Source organism: Hypomesus nipponensis, chromosome 9, assembly GCF_054491055.1.
Source record: "Hypomesus nipponensis isolate SF chromosome 9, ASM5449105v1, whole genome shotgun sequence".
Classification (NCBI taxonomy): Eukaryota; Metazoa; Chordata; class Actinopteri; order Osmeriformes; family Osmeridae; genus Hypomesus; species Hypomesus nipponensis.
Window position 1 is genome coordinate 17759333 of NC_140369.1, and position 20150 is coordinate 17779482.

Here is a 20150-nt window from a genome sequence, read left to right on the forward strand (position 1 = left end):
AGAGATCTCGATTATGATGACATCAGTGGTAAGTTCTGTGTGAAATGACATGAAGGACGTATCAGCCGTTCAGTTCAGCCGCGCCATGGAGCAGTGGCACCGCTAAACAAAAATCGAACTGAATGTATGACCTCACATTGTTAAACCTTATTAGTATTCGAATGCCTGATCAAGTAACGTTGTTGTTACTGAACATTTTTTATCAACACAAACACAGTTTGAGCTGACCCTTGAGTGCATGACGTCTCAAGCTTTATGAAATATGAATTTGCTGGCGAGCGTGTTAACCATGTGTCAACGAATAATGTATTATTGATGCTAAACCTGTACCAATGGAGACGGCTTGAGAGGGCTAGTTCTCACGCACAGGCTGATTAAGGAAACAGAACATGTAAGAAGAACAGTATATGAACTCATGTTGCTGCGCATTTATCACGCTGTGGCATTCTGTTTTGTGGTTTTGAAAGCAAACTGAAATATCCGTCGAGGTGGATTTGACAAAGCTGTTCAATTTACGGTGCCATGAATGATGAAAAGAATGATAGAGAGCACTCTGATGAGCAAGCTCGATTCTCGATGTGCCTCGCGCGGCCTTGGAACTCGAAAGCTCTTTCACTGCTCGGCAAATCTTTCTCTCCTCTATTGACTCCCATCTGTGGAGACATTGAGGCTGGGTGCAGGGGAGGCAACACATAGATCTTCTTCTCTGACCTTTCCAACTTCTTCTCCATCGTCTCCCGGATACGAAGCGACAATGGAGATGAGGTAGGAAGAGACAAGAAATACGATTGGCCTTCTATTCAGATGATACCCAGGCTAAAGGATTAAAAGAAAATTGCATTTATAAAACCAGAAGGTGAAAAGGCATTAAAGAAAGCACACATACTTGCAGGCGAGAGAGACTAAAGGGAAGGTCTGGATGAGGAGAAAGGCTTTAACCTTCCATCACTAAACTAGTCTGAATAACTAGCATGCACTTTCAGTACACTGGCAGCCGTCTTTTCATATAAGGAAACATTTCCTAAAAGACATTTAACTCCAGTGGCATTCAACAAACATGGGTAACTATAACTCTTTGTGTTTTGTAATTTACAATTTGCACATTTTTGTATGTTACAAACACATGCTCAAGAAAATAAGAGCATTACTCTACAAGAGTATATTAATTGAGTAGGTTATTGACAATTATTTGTCTTCCTGTAATATCATCATGGTTTTAATTTGTGGCTGCAACCTGACGTGATTGTCGTACATATTGCAAACAACTCAAACAACTTTCAGACAGCGAGCTCAGTTGATTTGGTGTTCTGAAGAGCCCGACCAACCATTCAAAGCAGGTCCAGCTCCAAGGTGCAGCGAAACTGAAGTTGGGCCGACTCACAGAGGTCTATATTTTCCCTCAGAAAAGTGCATGGGAATGGTGCAGAGTCGTACGTTCCTCTGATGCGGTATGATTGTAAATTAGACATAAAGAATGCTCACTTCCAGCTATGAAAGAAACATGCAATGGATGATGGATGTCAAGTATGGGCAATCCTGTTCAGTGCAATGCCTGGTGCCCTAACTATCAACCTACTGGTGAGAGTAGTCTGCTTGCGTCACATGGAAGTTGAATTGAGGAGTTCTGCACAGTCCTCCTGGCTCAATGATCTGGTCACCTGTGAAGCTGTCAGATGTAGTCAGAGCTGGAGTGGACCTAGGTCTGATTGTTAGACGTCCTAAGGCGCACCCCGAAGCCTTGGATCCATGTCGAGACCAGGCAAGGAGAAACGGCAAGACAACCAGAACACCAAAAGTCAAGCCAAGCTTAAGATTTAGGCCAACAATTCTGGATGTTGGTGTGTGATTTGCTGGATACAGAGGAAGGCGTGGACTTCAAATGCACAACTCATCGAAGGACGCGACAACTTTTCATTATTCGTCAGCCACAAACTGAACATGAAAGGCATGTTCATCCTTTGTGTTCAGTAGGCTATGTACAGGATAATATTCCGTATGAGTATAGACTTAGATCCATTCATATGCTGTAATTACCTTACGTGTCATGCTAGCTCATAATTAAGATCCTCCTCTGAGTGAGGCATGCTAACAACTGATGAAAAGAGACATCGACGAAGCAGCCGTTCCCAGGGCAAGTTGAGAGCAGAACCCGCGCGCCCTTTTCAGCAGTCTGCTCCAGAATGAAGGTCTCACCACCACTGTGAATCATACTTCAGTCATATTTCATTCTTTCCCAGGGTCTCCGCCGGTCTGTTTGCCGTAGGCTTTGGAACGGCCCTGACGGAGTCGGTTCAAACTCTGTTATTGATTTTTTCTTTTCCAGCCAGATTCGTGGTATAACCATGCACAATGACATTAAACAGTCTGAATTAACGTCTCAATGGGCTGACCAGACAGGGTCAGGGCGCGTTTCACCTCTTCTCCATCGGGTTTACTTTGCTTTTAGTGAACTATTCTTCAAACGAATCCCAGGCCGGTGGCCCTCATCATACCCTTCAACATGTGTTTCGGAGGGAAAATGAGAGGCACGGTCGACATGTCTGATGATCGCCCAGTGTTTGAACGTTTCTTCCGAATATTTCGAGAGGAGTCATACTAATTGAGGCGGGCCTGCCATCTAAGATGACAACTGAACCGAACACCAAACACACACCCCATTTTGATTCCTCGTCCACTTCTTCAAGTACGCCATCGAGTGCATCAGGAGCGGGCCCAGGCGGGCAGGGGAGGGAGGCAGGAAGTATGATCCGGGATGGCAGGGGAGAGCGGGAGAGCACATACTGGCTTTAGACCAGTTGATAATAGCTTTGTCATTAGAGTGCCTTTTAAATTGCCTTTCTCTAGGCCGCTTTTTGAATAGCTCTCGACGGAGTTCAAATGCTACCTCCCAACCTTTCCATATCGAAGATGCATGGATTTGGCCAGTTGTTAAATCGATAGCTATAGGCACTATATTATTTTCTGCCCCTACCCAGTCGCTACCGGCAATCACAGCATTATGAATCACCAGCCCCATGCTAAATACCTGGAGGGAAAGAAGGATAGTAAAAAGGAAGTTTTTACCATTATAAATTATGAATGATGAGTATCAAAGATACAGAAACTCGGATTCAAAAAGGAGAAGGGGGGGGGGGGGGAGGTTCACCCTGGTGAAGCCTTAATGTTGCATGTCTTCTCTTCCACTCAGAGTGAACCTGGGGATGTTCTCTGCTCAGCCTAGCCTCACCTCACTGCCTTTGAAGAACCCCCTCACCAGCAGTAAAACACAGCACTCCCCAAACTTCTCCAACACACAAAGGGTGATGAAAATAAAGTGGATTGCAGAAGGAAGTCTTACATTTCAGGCACAAACATTGTTACAGCATATGAACTGGAAAAACAATGTAAATGTGTGCACATACTTTTCATGTGTCCAAATGAGTTAACAGTAAGGCAGCATACTTATGTTTGCTTGTGAAGCTAACACATTTGAACTGTGACTAAATTCAAATATCCCAACTGAAACATCTTCAACAACCTGAAGGGGAGAAATAAGAAATAATGCCAGAGGAGTCATTTCAGGTGATAGATTGTCTTTGTAACATATCTTCAAGTAAGCACATAACAGGTTCATTGTGGACACACTGGGGTCTGATATGACGCAGAGACTACTGCAGTGGGACAGCGGACTAGTAAAGGTTGTTACTGACCTCTAGTGGACGACTCAGAGAACAACAAGTATTAAAGCTTGTGACACACATTTGAAAATCACACACAATTATCTGCAAAACCTTTATAAATTGAAATATTTTTTTTTAGTGCAGAATGTGAGTAAAGTTCTCCAAGATGTGGACATTTTCTAACATTCACAAACAGACTCCCTGAGTTGTCAGTCCGTATAGGCTAGGGACCAGCTCTATCTTAAAAAAAAAACACATTGAGTGTTAACACAGCAATGTATCAGTCAACTAGATGTTCCCCTCTTCTGACAAGCTTGATGGATGCTCAAATACCCTGTCACATGGTGTCAATACCACAATGTCCACAAATTCGAATCATTCGAATTCAACATTTCGAATCAAGTCTACAATCACAATAAACAAACATGTCGGACTTTCATTGGCATTCATTTACAGCTGTGCTCCTTCAGACATTTCATAAGATGTTCTCCCAAATGTTCCTGTCTCCACGTAGGTCCCGTGGCGTGCAGACCAACACCACGTCCCAGCCTCCAGGTCCTCACAGCGCACTGCTGCAACACGTGTGCATGTGGAAAGCTGAAAAAGTCAGTCGCCGGAACCCTTACAAGCCCCTCCCTTAACCCAAGGACCCAATATCACAATCCAGTATCCCTCCTGTCACTGGCCTGGTCTCGGGTCCCGTGGTCTGGATAGTCTTGGTTATCCTGGGGATTCTGGCTGTTGGGGGGTTGGGGGTTGGGGATCTGGGTGTCTCTCAGGTGAAGACCTGGCCGTCTGAGTCTGAAGCCTCTGCCTCGTCGGCGGAGTTGGCGAGGGCTGGGTAAGGGCGGGGCTGGTCCAGGTTCACGTAGGTGACCATCAGGTTGATGTAGTGCTCTCCCTCCAGGGAACACAGGATCTCCTGCACCTCGTGGGCCAGGGTGTTGAAGTTGGGTCGGAACTCCGGCTCAGGGTCCCAGCACTGGATCATGACGGAGTAACTGAGGGAGGGGCAAGGACAAAAAGACAACCGTGAACACACTCATCCAAGCACTCCCAAGAAGATATTGACGTTCTTAGGTATGTCGGTTGGGGAACAGACTGATTTGTCCAAGGCAGACAGTTACAGAGGCTTGAATTTGAGTCGATCTTCTGTTTTTCGCATTCCGACAGCAAGGTGGGAGTCAGATGGCTGAGCGGTGAGGGAGTCGGGCTAGTAATCAGAAAGTTGCTGGATCGATTCCCCGCCGTGCAAAAATGACTTCAAGGCACTTCACCCTACTTGCCTCGGGGGGAATGTCCCTGTACTTACTGTAAGGCGCTCTGGATAAGGTGCTGAATGTCTAAATGTAAATGGAAAGTAAACGCGGCGGGGCACTTACAGAGCGTCAGGGCAGAACTGGGGCTGAAGCAGCCTGCGGCCCTTCAACAGGTAATGGGTGATGTCGTAGGGGTCCACATCAGGATAGGGGCTGGCTCCTCGGGTTAGCAGCTCCCACATCATCACCCCGAAAGACCACTGGTAGAGTGGAGGGAGCTCGGGTCAGTGTGTCCAGCAAAGAAGTTGGGGAAACGACGGTTCACTGTTCCGGAACAGTCTACTCACCACGTCGGACTTGGTGGTGAACTTCTGGGTCTGCAGACTCTCGATGGCCATCCACTTGACAGGCAGCTTGGCCTTCTTGTGATCTTGGACGCTGTAGTACTCTTTGTCGAACACGTCCCTGGCCATCCCGAAATCGGCCACCTTAACGGTGTAGGTTTCATCCAGCCTGCAGAAGGAGGAGAGAGGAACAGAAGACACACGGCTCACGCCCCGGGTTCTGCTCTGAAGGAGGCGATCCTACGATTGAGGACCCCCCGTGTTGGTGACACGGTTCAGCAAGACTCACATGCAGTTGCGTGCGGCCAAATCTCTATGGACAAACTTCTTCTGGGCCAGGTACTCCATCCCCCTGGCAACCTGCAGGCCGAAGCCAATCAGGTCCTTCACGGTCGGGTTCTGCACAGAGAGGCACCAAAAGGAGTTTGTGACCACATCAAAGTCCTTTGGACAGAAATGACCCATTTGGACCAGATATGAGGAGGTGGGCGGTGTGTGGCTCTGTCAAAAGGAGAGGTGATCCTCCAGGCTGCCTCACCCTCTTTTCACAGCGTATGAAGTGCCGCAGGTCCCCGTGCTTCATGTAGGGAAGCACCACCAGGGGGAGCCCTTCCTCGGGCAGCAGGATGCCCAGCAGAGACAGCACGTTGGTGTGGTCGAACCCCTTCATCAGGATACCCTCCCGGAGGAACTGCTCCACCTCCCCCAGGTCGGTGATCCCTGACCACACGCGTACACTAACATGACACACGGTCGTTGGCAGACCAAGCAAACAATCTGATATGAGTTCACTTACGGTTCAGTGACTTCACGGCGCAGTGGATATCTTGGTTGTGGACAGTCAGGTAGCCGTGGTACACCGTCCCAAAGTGGCCTGTTTCAAAGCACACGTTCGCGCGAGTCCAAGGAGATGTGCGTTAGGCAAACGTAAGTGAGCAGAGGACGAAAAGGAGGAAACGGAAATGGGAGAAAAAAACCTGCGACGTGTCGACGATTCGAGTGCGATCCCGTCACGGATAAAGCCGTTGAGACGCACCTTTTCCAATGACCTGGCTGTGCTGGACGTTGAGCATCTCAGATGGGATCAGCACGTCTCGAACCTCCTCCAGGATCTCCGGGCGCATGCTGGCCACAGACACCCTGTCCTGGTGCATCATGGGCACGGACAGGGGTTCGTAGCTGGCGGCGTAGAGGAGGCCGTGGAAGGTGACGCCCCCCGAACCCGACGTCTGGCTGGACAAGTCTACAGCGCAGGGGAAAGACAGGGGACAAGCGGGGTGAGGTGAAGGAGAGAAAGAGAGTTGGAGAGACATTGTGTGTGTGTGTGTGTGTGTGTGTGTATGGTTTCTCACCTCGTCTGTAGTCGCCTGTAGGACTTGTGTTGTTGTTGAAGCTCACCCCTCTATAAGAGGACAATCTCGACAAACGGGTCTCAACTTTGGCTGAACATATCACAAAGAAAATCCATGAAACAGACACTCACTCTTGGTCAAGAGAAGCACGTAGAGACACGTAGGACGGCGGGAACTGTGTCCACTCTTGTTTGAAAGCCAAAGTCCCTGCTCACCTTTCTGTTTAGTCTTCTGATGTTTCATGAAGATGAACGCGATGGCAGCGCCCACTCCTATGGCTGCCAAGATGCCCAGTACGATGCCTACTTTCACCATGGTGTGGTTGACCAACACCACTCTACCCACGTTATAGTCAACCCCATTCACAATCACCTGGCACAGAAAGATACATCCCAGTAAACAATGTGATATAACAACTCGGTCACATGAGGGTAGAGCACGGCGGACAAGTGTGGTCTGTGAGGCGGAGTTTTCACCTGGACGGCCAAACCCTCACTGGGGATGACCAAGTCTTTTGGAATCCTACAGGTGAGCTCGTTCTCCAGAACCTTGACCTTACAGTCCACCTCTCCGATGGTCATACTGATCTTCATACAGTCTTTCACCAGGCTCAGCTTGGCGTGCTGCACCACAGAGGGGGGGACGGGGGGGGGACGTTAATCGCGGCCTCGAAAGCTGCACCCGATTGCCTCGGTGTATCTAACGTTTGCGTCTCGTCTTGGGGGGTGTCTGTGTGTGTGTGTGTCTGGGTTTAGCGGTTGACCTACGTGCAGGGAGACTTCGTCCTGTCCCGGACTCAGGCGCAGCACGTGGCCTTCGGACTCGAAGGCTATGACGCTGGCGTCGGGATAGTACACGAAAGGCCTCTTCAGGCGACCCTTGGCCCCGTCCATGTCGAAGGAGATCTCCCCCTTGTCCGACGCGTCCCCGGGGAAGTCGGGGGCCCGGCACTCCACGAGCGTGGCGTTCCCCGTGACGTGGCACAGCTGGGTTCGGAAGAGAGCCAGAGGTTTGCAATGGGGAATGGACACAGCCGGTCTGCTGGAGAGCACGTCTTCTCTGCCAATGAAGACAGCAGACACGTCGCGTGCGTCCAAGTGTACTCTATGTTATGCAAGTGGAGGTATGCAATCTCACCCTATGAATGGGCTTCTCCAAAGAGTTGGATCTGTAGTGGATCCCTATCTGGCTCACCGAGGTCAGATTCTGGCCCGTGATTACGATTCTGGATCCCCTGCATCATCCAATCAAATTAAGGTCACACATACTATATGAGGCACTGTGAACCGAGACCGTAAGTCAATGTGGTCAGGGGGTCTCTCCTACGTTGTGAAACTGCAGGCAGGGTGGAGGCCGGTGATCTCGGGATTGGGCTTGTAGAGGAACGTCTTGCGGGTTGAAACCTCAGCCTTGTCGACGAGGACCTTCACAGGCGCCTCGCCCACCTCTCCAGAGGCTTGGGACAAGCAGACGATGTCGGCCATCGCCCCGCTGCCCTTCGAGACCCTGAACGAGAGACACATGCACAGTCGTGACTTTGCATCTAGTCAAACGGAGCCTGAACATACACAAAAGCATGATGTCATGCCCATGAGTACCTTTTGGGCAGGCAGTTTTTACCACCAATCATAACCGTCTGGTTGTTCCCAGCATTCAGGTGGTGTCCCGACACTGTGACCAGTGTCCCCCCGAACTGGGGTCCATAGTCTGGCTTTAGATCGATGATAGTGGGCTCCTGGAGAGGAACAATGGTAGATTGGTATGTTTCACTCGACAGTCGTGTTACAACAAGGCTGACGGACAAAGATGTCCCTTCTCACCACAAAGGAGAAGCCATGCATCTGGGCTTGGCCCTGGATGAAGAAGGGGCCCTCCGCCTCATGGACCTCCACGGTGATGTTAAGGTCCTGGGAAGGCATGGCAGTCTGGCGGTCAAGTTTACACATCAGCCTGGGGGAGTTGAAGGAAAGTTCTATATGACCCTGTGCTACTAAACAGTCTTTGGGGATGGGCTTCGATTAGTGGTCGAGCCACTGAGGGTAAAGGTCACAGGTTCAAATCCCCACCCCTGCCCGCTGCTTTGAGTGAAATGTGTCTGCGACTGTCAATGAATACATTCATGCATGTGTGAGAGTGCACGTTACTCACTGTGTGCTGGTGCTCCCTGGCTGCACGGTGCACTGCGTCTCTCCCACTCTCACCTGGCGGGTCTTCCCGGTGGATTGAGATTGGAACTCCCATCCGCAGAGCGTCAGCACCGTCTCACCATCAGGGGGCGCCGTCTTTGGGAAAAACTGCGAGCAAAACACGCAACGTCGAATTCAAAAGGAGGGCCCGCGATCCCGGATGGGTTTTTCTCCATCCGTGATCAGCAGGGGTGTCAGTCAAAGCAGGGGGGTCCTACCTCGGTGATGAGGGGCGGGCAGGAGGAGCCACTCCAAGGGCCCTCACACTGCTGCCGGCGGGAGCAGGAGCCCGCGCACCAGCCACAGCCCATGAAGCCGGGAGCCTTCAGACACCCGAAGCAGGTGAGGTAGTGATTGCAGCCTGGCCCCGTAGGGGACACACTGAACATCTGGGGGGAGACCAACCAAGAGAGAGAGGGAGAGAGAGAGAGACATAGACAGAGAGAGAGGGAGAGAGAGAGAGAGACATAGTCAGAGAGAGAGGGAGAGAGAGACATAGACAGAGAGAGAGGGAGAGAGAGAAAGACACAGAGAGAGATAGAGAGAAAGACAGAGAGAGAGAGAGAGAGAGAGACATAGACAGAGAGAGAGAGAGGGAGAGAGAGAAAGACAGAGAGAGAGAGAGAGAGAGAGAGAGCGAGAGAGAGAAAAAAACAGTATGAGTAGGGAGCACGGATAAACCTCTAAAATATAACCATAAACATCACCATAAACGGTGATCCATGTACCTTGTTTCCAACCACAAAGAGCAAGGAGACTTCTGGAGATCCCGGGAGCACGGCAGCGGTCCTGGACACCTTGGCGTCTCCCAGGGAGTAGTTGGCATACACAGTGTAGCGAGAGCGGGTCAGGATGACCTAGAGGGACCACACTCGCACTGCTGAGCCGTGGGGAAAGCCTACACATGAAACACCTCACACTACCCCCCCCAGATCCAGGGCCTTAGGTATTGGACCTCGAGAGAAAATACGGACTCGTGGACCAACATACATTTACATCTACATCTAGTCATTTAGCAGACGTTCTTATCCAGAGCGACTTACAGTAAGTACAGAGATATTCCCCCGAGGCAAGTAGGGTAAAGTCCCTTGCCCCAGGACTAAAACGTCATTTTGCAAAGCTGGGAATCGAACTGGAAACCTTAAGATTACCAGCCCAATTCCCTAACCGCTCAGCCACCCGACTCCTGTCAGAGGCGTGCCAGTAAAACATCCTGCCCAACTGTTAGATACACGGTCAGGGTGGTTCAGACGCCATGGTCTCCTGCTCTGCCAGCTGTTGCCATGTTACCTGTAACAGGCGGCCGTCGTCAGTGCCAATGTGCGCCAGGGTGTGGATCCCCAGGGTGGTGACCAGGATGGAGGTGAGCAGCACGTCTTTCATCTGATTGTTTAATAGGTCCACTCTGTAGAAGGGCTGGGAGACCGAGGTGGCCCGGCTCGCGCACAAGGTTTGGTCTTCTATGCTCTGCAGGGCATAAGCAGACAAGCATCCCCGTATTAGGAACGGTGTGACCAGAAGTCTTGCATGTTCCATGTTATCTGAGGGCAGATATGACACCGGATATCCTCTGAAAAGGACCCATAAAGAAAGCGCACAGATCCAACCGGAGAGACATTGTACAGCGAAATAGAAAATGGTGGCGTGGAGGGCCAGGGGGTGTGCTCACACACACACACACACAGAACAAGCAGTAAAAATCTTCCATTTAGGTAGGAAATGCGTCAGCGTGTGCGCCTGCAGCTATGATCCCTGTTCACACGTGTGTACACCACTGGGAGGAACATGGCCATAAAACAGCAGTCAGTTCTACCTCCAGGATGATGTGTTGCCGCGTTTGAGCTTCCTCAACACACTGTCGCACCCAAAACTGAAAGCAGACGCACCGGACACAAACATGGCCAAAACATGGCCACCCTAAATCCGTCAGCATATCCAGCACGTATGAGGTAGAACGACTGAAACGAAGCAAGGTTGCTCAGGGGGAAAGAGTTTGAATGTGGCTACTCTGTGGTGAAGCGCAATTAGCAAACCTGCTCTAACTTGCCCATCTACTGCTCTTTCATGCTGAAGACTTCTTTTCACTTGTTTCACCGACAGCAGATTAGCCAGCTGTGATACAATTAGTTTGTCCTTCACTAGAATACACAAATGACTTTCACCACAGCTTTTAACCTTTTGCATTTGATTTTATTGGCATGTGTCTGACTAGGATGGACCGACTCCATTACTCTTATCTGTAGATTAAATAGTAAACACCTTGACTCCGACCGAAACTCGAAGGTCACACGAATACTGCTACTGTATCCTGCCGCTGCTCTGTAGCATGCATGTCTCCTTGCACTCAGATAAACCACAGAAGCAGACGCAGGGACACACACCTACACTTCCTCCGCTGACCTAACACACACACACACACACACACACACACAAACACACAAAAACTCCCTGGGCGCAGCAGTTTCACAATCCCCCCCCTTCCTCCCTCCCCTACTGCATTCCGTCTCTTTATCAGCAGGATTTATAACCTGTGTGTTGGCAGACCGTCTCTGCAGGTGCACTCCCTGAGCTCAGAGGAGGCGGAACGCTTGAAAGGCGATAAGGACACACCTTGATGGAGGCTATCGCGCGGCATTGTGTTGAATCAACGCACTGGAACTCATCCCAATCGTGTTGCTTTTCCACCGAGGGATAACATATCTCCAATTATCATTGGTCAACATCCTAACTGGAGGGTTTCTTTTTGTAGTTTCATTGTTTTTTTCCCCCACAGCTGCTGGTTGTCACTGTGAAAAGTTCAGCAGTGTCAATAGTTTCCGCCCTTTTCGTGAGGTGACATGGCTCTCATTTGTACATAGTGTACCACAGCAGTGCAGATATCCAGACTCGCAACCTGCAGCTGTGACTCATCAGGCCCTCCCACCTTGTTCCTCTGTTCACCTCACTTCCACCCCGGTTACGACGGTACAGGTACACACAGCCGGGGATACTTCACCGTAGCCATAAAAGGATCTACTACTTTCCATCGAATCGATGGAAGAACAAAAAAAGACATGAGATGAATGTAAACACATGCTGTATCCTTATTGACATTGTGTTTAGGAAGTGTGTGTGGGAGGTTCTCACCTCGTGGGGACAGCTCTCAGGGGGCTGGAAGTGGTTGAGTCCTCTGGAGAGCTGCTCTTTGCCCCCGCTGCAGCAGGCCTCCACCCCGGCGTCGATGGCCGAGTTCACGTTGGCCATGGAGAAGGCGCACAGGGCTGACTTCCTGTGGGTCCGTCCGCTCGCATCCATCACCGCAAACACCCCGTACAGGAAGTCGTCCTTCTGCTCCACCCCCAGCTGTCCGGCCAGCTCCGTCCCCGCCTTCCCGAAGTGGGCCGCCTGCAGCCCGTTAAACACCACGTCCCCTTGACTCTGACTCTGCCTCTTCCTCCTCCGCCTGCGCTTGGGCTCGAAGCGGCACTCCAGGATCAGCTCCCGGTACATCCACGCCTCCGTGTCCTTCAGCGGCAGGCGTCCCAGGCGCGTCTGGATCGGCGAGAGGCCCGCGGCTTTCGCGGGGTTCTCGCGCTGCACGGACAGGAAGTACACGTAGTCCTGCGTGGAGAAGCTGTGGACGTAGTCGATGCGGTAGGAGTCCCGGTAGGCGGGCAGCACGCTCAGGCCCTGCGTGACCGTCTCGAAGCCGTCCTCGGTGGAGAGCGGACGGCGGACGGAGATGGACGGCCGGCCGTACCGCTGAGCCACGCGCTCATCCAGAGTCGCCGCGACAAAGAAATAGGTGGTTTGGGCTTGTTCCACGATGTTGATTTTGGTGCCCAGAGGGCTGGCCACGCAGTCAGGACAGTGGGAGGGGGAGTTGGCCTGCTTCCTGAAGAGACAGTTTGGAGTAGGCGGTGAACCGTCCGCGCTAAGTTCCAGGAAGTAACAGACCCCATGCTGGGAGCTCCCACAGTGGTACAGATAGGGCAGATACCCTGGGTCCATCAGCAGGACCTCATTGTCTGTGTCGGCCGGGTCTTCGGGGTCAGTCTCGACCCCACACAGGTGACAGATGTCACACTCGGCGCTGCCCACCGGGCCTGTCCGCAGCTGCCACAGCGCACTCAGGCTTCGGTTCACAGCCTCGATCACATTCTGGGATGCCACGTAAACCTCGGGAGGATAGGCGTTCACCTCTATGTTCTGTATGGGCTTCTGTGTCTGGAAGTAGGGCAAGGGGTAGTTTGCGGTGAAGTCCAATTCCGTTCGAGTGCTGCTAGGACAGCTGGACTGTTGGGAGGCTGTGGGAGTTTGTATCCACATGCAGCATGTCAGGAGCAGGGGAGCCCAGGAGACCATCTCCACTCCACACACCACCTCTGTGATCTGTTACCTAGCGGAGGCCAGACTCCTCCAGAACATTCTGGAGACTGACCAGAGCTCTGTGGGTTGACAGAAAACATAAAAGGATTTTAGCGGCGGACCATCACCATCACAACGAGTACTTTACTAGGCTTCTATTCAATGGAGAACCAAAGCGCTTTTAAAGAAATCATGTTAACGGGCTAAATATAAACTGTTTGGTTAGTTCCAAAAGAGAGGAATGAGAGAAACCCTCTGAGCGATGGAATGTTCTAAGGCTGTAATGACGTAGGGTCTGTTTACTCTATTTCTGCTGCTTTTTCCTGGTTGAGGAGGTGTGTAGCTGTATTCAGAAGGTATTCACAATGTCGGATCAAATCACAGGATGCATGAATATAGAGTCATTTACTGTGCAAATAGCAGGTGTTAACACTGAGGGAAAATTAGCTGACTTTATGTGGGTCAATAATTTACAATAGGCAAGACATGACATGCACTATGGTGACGTAACGCTGGAAATGTACTGTGGGACACAGGCTCAAACAAACTCAAATCTTAAAGCTAAAGTTGGTAGAACTCGTATAACGTTCTTAAAAGTGAGTAACCTAATGAGGAAAAACAATGTGTGAAATTTTGTTTATAAATACATGAAAGGACAGTGATGCCAGGAAGGATGTTTTCCCAACTTCCTTCCAATAATCCTCCTGTTCCCAGGAGAACCACCACAACATGACAACCATGACAGGACGCAAAATCTGATTTGTTCAGGGCATAATGAGTAGACTTAATATTAAATACACAATTACTATTGTTAGTTTTTCACAACAATCATACTAGTTTTCTAATAGTTAGGCATGGCAGACCTTTACTAGCACATTTCATGTCACCCAGAAACCATGAAGGCTATTAAAGCATACCTGAGTTTAGTAGAATTTACGCCTCGGGGATTAGTCAAAAAATTTCAGTTTGACATCCACAGCAGATTATATGATTGTTAAATCCACGCAGAGATGTTTGTTCGGGTCCTTGTGATAAATGTCGCGTACTGTTTTAGGACAAGCGCTTACCTGAGGGCACAGAGAGAGCACCCAGACTTTGGCATCGACTGCTTTCCTGTCGGTCCACCCCTTTCATGCCCCGCCTTAAGGCAAGCCTGTCATGGTTCGTATTGCTCAATCTTTAAAATAAACTGCTTTTATCCCATATTGAATTGAAACAGAATAATTATCGTCATTGAACAAAATATTCTATGCAACCTGTATTCTTCCTTTCTTTGTTAGGCTACCAACCTCAATGGTCACTTCTTTTAAACACTATCGTTAAACTGAATCAGTGCAGTGGGTTGCTTAATATATAAGCTAGTTCTGAAATTGAAGCTGTTCCAGTATAGTGTGGGAGGAATGTTAAATATGCGAAGAAAACTTCTGGCTGACCTGTAAAACAGACTTCACTTGGAATGTACTTTGAATTAAAGTCAGCTCCCATTGTGGGATAGTGAATGAGGCGGGCGCGGGGGAGGGGGGGTGTTGCCCTGGGTACTGTTATTAATTAATCTTTTAGAAAAACCAGAATCCAAGATCCCTCTCTAGATACATGTTCTTATCAGGTTGATATTTCCCAGAAGAAGCCCCACTCACGGCCAGTCAACGACACGCCTGTTTGCATTCTCCGAATCTGGTTGACTAGGTCTGAGTCAGAACTGTAAGGCCGATTTGGCTTGACCGACAAATTATAAATGAAGAGACAGTTCAGGAGGACGTCAAGCTGTCATGGATGTGGGCGTGGTTCGGCATAGTCCACACTTTGATTTCCTGTCGTGACGTAAGAGTGTCTGTGCTACACTGATTTTCTATTGGTTGTCTACTTTCTCGTACATCCATTGGACTTTGCTTATAAATTAAGACTTGCCGATCATAACTTGGCAATATACCTTATCATAGTAATTTAAAAAATGGAAAATCTTCAACCAGTCTCGGCATTTTGAGCTTCAACAATTAGACATATTTACCACAACCATAGAGTTTTATTCGGGTATTATTTGTATGTGTAGGCGCCCATCAATAACTTAACAGTGCACTATCTCAAATAGTTTGAATGTAATTTATTAATGGGAAAACCTACAGTTTGGATCTCACACATTGTAATGGCATGCAGCGCACTCTAGTGTTTGTCCATAGCAACTAAACGCCCACCTTGCTGAGTCAACGGAGAAAGTATAAGAGCCAGTAGTGCTGTTGACAATGCAGTCATATGGTGTAAATATACCTGTGCATATTATACGTTTCAGTGCCAGGGGTGAAACAATTGCCTACAATTGCTTAAAAATAATAATAGTAAAATGTAATACAATTGGTTTCGTTATGACCTAACCGAAAGTGAAAGGCGTAGAAGTAGGCTACAAGCGAGCAAAGAGCATTAGTCTTCCACTCGGCACATGCACGTCTTCCAGGTATTGACATTTTAAGGAAGCAGAGTAGGAAAAAAAATATTCGACACTTGTATTACTTTTGATTCTCCAAGGTAATATTTTCCTTTTAAGCCATGTCTGAGAAAAATGAAATCGACGAAGGCTTATACTCTCGCCAACTGTAAGTAAACTTGTCTGTAAGACGAATTCATTTGATGATAGCATTCACATATATAGGGCCTATGCTTTCTCTAATTTAGTGTTGTCTCTGCAGGTATGTACTGGGCCATGATGCGATGCGTCGTATGGGGACAGCCTCCGTTCTGATTGCTGGAATGCGCGGTGTCGGGGTCGAGATAGCCAAGAATGTAATCTTGTCCGGAGTCAAGTCGGTCACTGTCCAGGATGAAGGTCTGACCGAGTGGAAAGACCTGTCCACTCAGGTAACTTTATGGCAATGGGAGCCAGATCTGTATGAATAAATATCGGTTGAAATGTTAGTTTTATGGCTAAAAACTGCTGTAAAACCCTATGTTATTAGATTTCATTTAACCCCCAATAATATTGCTCCAAGTTTTTCCTTCGTGAGAGACACCTGGGTCAAAATCGTGCTTTGAGCTCCCTACCTGAGCTATCTGCCCTGAACCCTCATGTTCACGTGACTGCCCACACTGCCCCACTGGACCAAAACCTGCTGCTCAAGTTCCAGGTGAGCTACTCTGTACCGCAGAGGTGGTGGTCTTGTGTGACCTTTTAGTTGGAGTAGCAACAGTTAGCTTAAGACATGTTAAGAATGCCTCTTTGCTTCTATCAGGTGGTGGTGCTAACTGACTCCTCATTGGAAGATCAGCGGCGTTTCGGGCCATTCTGCCATTCTAATGGAATCAAGTTCATTGTGGCAGACACCAAAGGGCTTTCAGGGTAGGCTTTGCCCGCTCCTAAGTTTTAATAACCTCTTGTCGTATCGATCTCACGCGTGGTCTTTTACAGCTTCTTTTGCTTTTGTCCCTGGCTTTGACTGCAGTCAGTTATTCTGTGACTTTGGGGAGGAGTTTGAGGTCTTGGACATCAACGGGGAGACTCCAGCATCAGCTATGATCGACCATATCTCTAAGGTACAAGCTTTCACTTTAGCTTGGACCCATCAGTCGTCATCCCAGAGCACAACAGAACCGACGCGCGATGTTCCGTTCTCACCGATGTCGTTACAGGGAAATCCTGGAATAGTGACTTGCTCCGTCGACCAGTGTCATGGCTTTGAAGACGACTGCAGTGTGTCCTTCTCCGAGATCCGCGGCATGACAGAACTCAACAGCTACGGGCCGGTGGACATCACAGTCCTCAGTTAGTACATTTACATTGAGTCATTTAGCAGACGCTCTTATCCAGAGCGACTTACAGTAAGTACAGGGACATTCCCCCCGAGGCAAGTAGGGTGAAGTGCCTTGCCCAAGGACACAACGTCATTTTTGCGCGGCCGGGAATCGAACCAGAGACTTTCTGATTACTAGCCCGATTCCCAACCGCTCAGCCACCTGACTTCTATGTACACTATAGTGACAATTCTTATGACATGTACACATGTCATAGCAGACACTTAGGTGTTGCGCACACAGTGCATAAAGTTATGTGTGTTGATGTGCTGGCGGATGAATGTGGTCCTTGTTTCTGCCACGTCAGGCCCGTACTCCTTCAGTATCTGTGACACCTCAGGCCTTTCTGAGTACGAGAAGGGCGGCGTCGCCACTGAGGTCAAAAAGCCCCAGAAGCTGCGATTTGTAAGTATTAGTCTTGTGTTTTCAGAAACATCATGCATATGTATACACATACTGTATAAACATTTACATTGAGTCATTTAGCAGACGCTCTTATCCAGAGCGACTTACAGTAAGTACAGGGACATTCCCCCGAGGCAAGTATAGGGTTAAGTGCCTTGCCCAAGGAAACGCGTCATTTGGCACAGCAGGGAATTGTCACCTTCTGATTACTAGCCCTAACCGCTCAGTCACCTGACTCCCTAAGATGTTCCCTAAACTGTTTATGTAAACTGTACATACATATTGATCCCATTGGTAAGCAATACAACGTGCAGTAAGAATGTGCCTAATTCTACGTCTACCGTGTGCTACAGAAATCTTTGGATAAAGCCTTGTTGGACCTTGAGTTGCTGGTGTTGACAGACTATGGGAAGGTTGATAGGCATCAGACTCTACACCTGGCCTTTCAAGCCCTGCATGACTTTGTAAAGACACAGGGAAGACTGCCTAGGCCCAGGTCCCAGGTCAGTACCGGCTCTAGCACAAGAACATAAACAGTGAGAGAACCTAATAACAGGAACCCGTCTGGGATTAGGATTGTGTTCCTCGGAGCGCTTTCAATCACAATCGAAAAAGATTCTTCCGAGTCGGGGGTTGTGCCTGGGACTTCTCTTAGCCACCTGACCCTCCCCCTCTGGTTCCTCCCTCCAGTCGGATGCCGAGCTCCTGCTGGCCGGGGTGGTGGAGCTGGACAAGGTGGCTCAGCTGGAGCGCCTGGACGAGGCCGTGGTCCGAGGGCTGTCCTTCACCGCCGGCGGCGACCTGGCCCCGGTCAACGCCTTCATAGGAGGCGTGGCCGCGCAGGAGGTCCTGAAGGTGAGGGGGGAACGTTCACAGCCAGGCGGGGAGCACGTCCCCGACTCGCCCCCCCCCCCCCCCCCCCCCCGCCGCAACGTTTCTACGTTCACGTGCTTGGTGTTCACTTGTGTCCAGGCCTGCAGTGGGAAGTTCACCCCTATCCGGCAGTGGCTGTACTTCGATGCCCTGGAGTGCCTCGCCGACGACCATCAGTTGACAGAGAGCTCCTGTTCCCCTGTAAAGTTTGACATTGGAGATATGACGACGTCTCCTCCACTCTGCATGCCATGTGCTTTGGCTAATGGCTCTTTTGGCTTCCTTGCAGAGAGGCAGCAGATACGATGGCCAGATCGCTGTGTTTGGATCAGCTTTCCAGGAGAGGCTGGAGAAACAGAAGTATTTCCTGGTGGGTGCACGTCTAATGTTGTTCCAGCAGGGGGAGCCGTTCGCACGCCCCAAACGAGCTACTGTCCCTGTTTTTGATCCCTGCTCGTGTTTCAAGTGACACACGCAGGATACGGCTGTGATTCAGGTGGCATTTCCTGTTGCTGGTCTGTTCAGGGGGCTCAGGGAGCAGTCAGCGCTGCCAAACCCTAACCGTGTTTCCTCTGCAAACTGTTCCGCTTTCTGCTGTTTGTTTTGTTAAGTCTGTGTGTGTGCGTGTTTGTAATGTGTGTGTGTGTGTGAGTTTATGTTGTATTTCCAGTTTATCGTCCACATTGTAGAGTCTAGTGCTTTAATAACAATCTGGATTTTATCTACCAAACAAACAGGACTCTATTTTGGAATATTGTGTATGTAATATTTACAACAATATTTACAAAAAATGTGTTTGTTTTTTTCAGGTTGGAGCTGGTGCCATTGGGTGTGAACTTCTCAAGAACTTTGCTCTGATAGGCCTTGGTGCTGGAGAGGGAGGACGTATCACCGTGACTGACATGGACTCCATCGAAAGGTCCAACCTGAACCGACAGTTCCTGTTCAGGCCTCGAGACATCGGGGTAAGGTGTCATTAGAATCTCAAGTCAGATGTGCTTCTGACAACTCATTCATCAGTGAGATGTCCTATGCTCTGGAGAGAAACAAGCTGACCCCCACTGACTTAACTGGAAAGGTCAAAGGCCATTGTTGAGTTCGATGCTATATGAAATGCAATGTCATGGCCAAGTCACATTGCAAGACTTCTATGATAAATGATATCATAACAGAATTTCCCATATTAGGAAATACCCATAATTGTAAAAAACGGATGACATGTCCACTTGTGACACGACCATAACAGTCCTAGCCTGCTCTAAATCTAGGTATTGAGAAAGCAGTAAAAAGTAAAAAAAGCTTTTATGTTTTCAGGGAACATTTTGCCCTTTATACGGTTGTATAACCAACTGGCAGTGAGCCAAAAACGAATGTACAGTATGTAGTGAGTTGGCTGGATATGTACACAGGCACTGAGAATTTGACTCTTTTGCACAGTTTAACTTCAGCTGAGTCCTTTCATTGCAAGTTCCAGATGTGTCGATCTCCTTCCACAGTCAGCTCACCCTCCTCCTCCTCCTCCTCTCTTCCACAGAGACAGAAATCGGAGGCGGCTGCCGAGGCAGTCAGAGAGATGAACCCCCGCATGAACATCGAGGCCCATCAGAACCGCGTGGACCCGGACAGCGAGCGGGTCTACGGACGCCACTTCTTCACAGGCCTGGACGGCGTGGCGGCCGCTCTGGACAACGTGGAAGCCCGTCAGTACTCGCACCGTGTCCCTAACATTCCAAATACTTGCCAGCATTGGCCGGGTTTCCCAGATTCCTTAAGAAGCTCTTAACACTAAGAGCTTCTTAAGAATGTTCTAAGAGCGTTCTAGAGCGCTTTTCGAACGTTCTTAAGAAGCTCTTAGCGTTACGAGCTTCTTAACGAATCTGGGAAACCCGGCCATTATCTGCAATGGTGTGAGGCTGTGAACACCGTTGGTGTTGTGGCTCTTGTT

At 49.3% G+C, this 20150-nt stretch overlaps 2 protein-coding genes across 2 annotated transcripts in view; one reads left to right on the forward strand and one right to left on the reverse strand.

Moving 5' to 3' along the window:
• Positions 1 to 3555: 3555 nt before the first annotated feature.
• Positions 3556 to 14214, reverse strand: mst1ra (macrophage stimulating 1 receptor a). The gene is made up of 21 exons (XM_084706108.1): positions 14065 to 14214; positions 11927 to 13227; positions 10091 to 10267; positions 9529 to 9657; positions 9019 to 9189; positions 8763 to 8908; positions 8435 to 8564; positions 8213 to 8349; positions 7941 to 8120; positions 7752 to 7848; positions 7382 to 7600; positions 7091 to 7237; positions 6830 to 6986; positions 6615 to 6704; positions 6299 to 6505; positions 6059 to 6136; positions 5801 to 5982; positions 5552 to 5661; positions 5266 to 5431; positions 5042 to 5178; positions 3556 to 4660 (listed from the first exon to the last, which is right to left on the reverse strand). Exons 2-21 carry the CDS (start codon positions 13142 to 13144, stop codon positions 4435 to 4437), a joined length of 4104 nt encoding a protein of 1367 aa, XP_084562234.1. The 5' UTR covers positions 13145 to 13227; positions 14065 to 14214; the 3' UTR covers positions 3556 to 4434.
• Positions 14215 to 15480: 1266 nt separating this feature from the next.
• Positions 15481 to 20150, forward strand: part of uba7 (ubiquitin-like modifier activating enzyme 7) — a 32884-nt gene continuing 28214 nt past the window's right edge. The window contains exons 1-13 of the mRNA XM_084705624.1: positions 15481 to 15735; positions 15829 to 15997; positions 16129 to 16263; positions 16369 to 16475; positions 16579 to 16669; positions 16766 to 16898; positions 17235 to 17332; positions 17686 to 17835; positions 18023 to 18187; positions 18305 to 18406; positions 18495 to 18575; positions 19015 to 19170; positions 19740 to 19905. Coding sequence (XP_084561750.1) covers positions 15689 to 15735; positions 15829 to 15997; positions 16129 to 16263; positions 16369 to 16475; positions 16579 to 16669; positions 16766 to 16898; positions 17235 to 17332; positions 17686 to 17835; positions 18023 to 18187; positions 18305 to 18406; positions 18495 to 18575; positions 19015 to 19170; positions 19740 to 19905 — 1600 coding nt within the window. The 5' untranslated portion in view covers positions 15481 to 15688. The remainder of the gene's footprint in view (positions 15736 to 15828; positions 15998 to 16128; positions 16264 to 16368; positions 16476 to 16578; positions 16670 to 16765; positions 16899 to 17234; positions 17333 to 17685; positions 17836 to 18022; positions 18188 to 18304; positions 18407 to 18494; positions 18576 to 19014; positions 19171 to 19739; positions 19906 to 20150) is intronic.

What these genes read in the sequence shown, in the direction of transcription:
- mst1ra (XM_084706108.1), bottom strand. Translation starts at nt 13,144, where the DNA reads ATGGTCTCCTGGGCTCCCCTGCTCCTGACATGCTGCATGTGGATACAA. An exon ending in CCAGGGAGCACCAGCACACA is followed by an intron (nt 8,565 to 8,762) that starts GTGAGTAACGTG and finishes CAACTCCCCCAG; the next exon opens with GCTGATGTGTAAACTTGACC. An exon ending in TCAGAAGACTAAACAGAAAG is followed by an intron (nt 6,705 to 6,829) that starts GTGAGCAGGGAC and finishes TGATATGTTCAG; the next exon opens with CCAAAGTTGAGACCCGTTTG.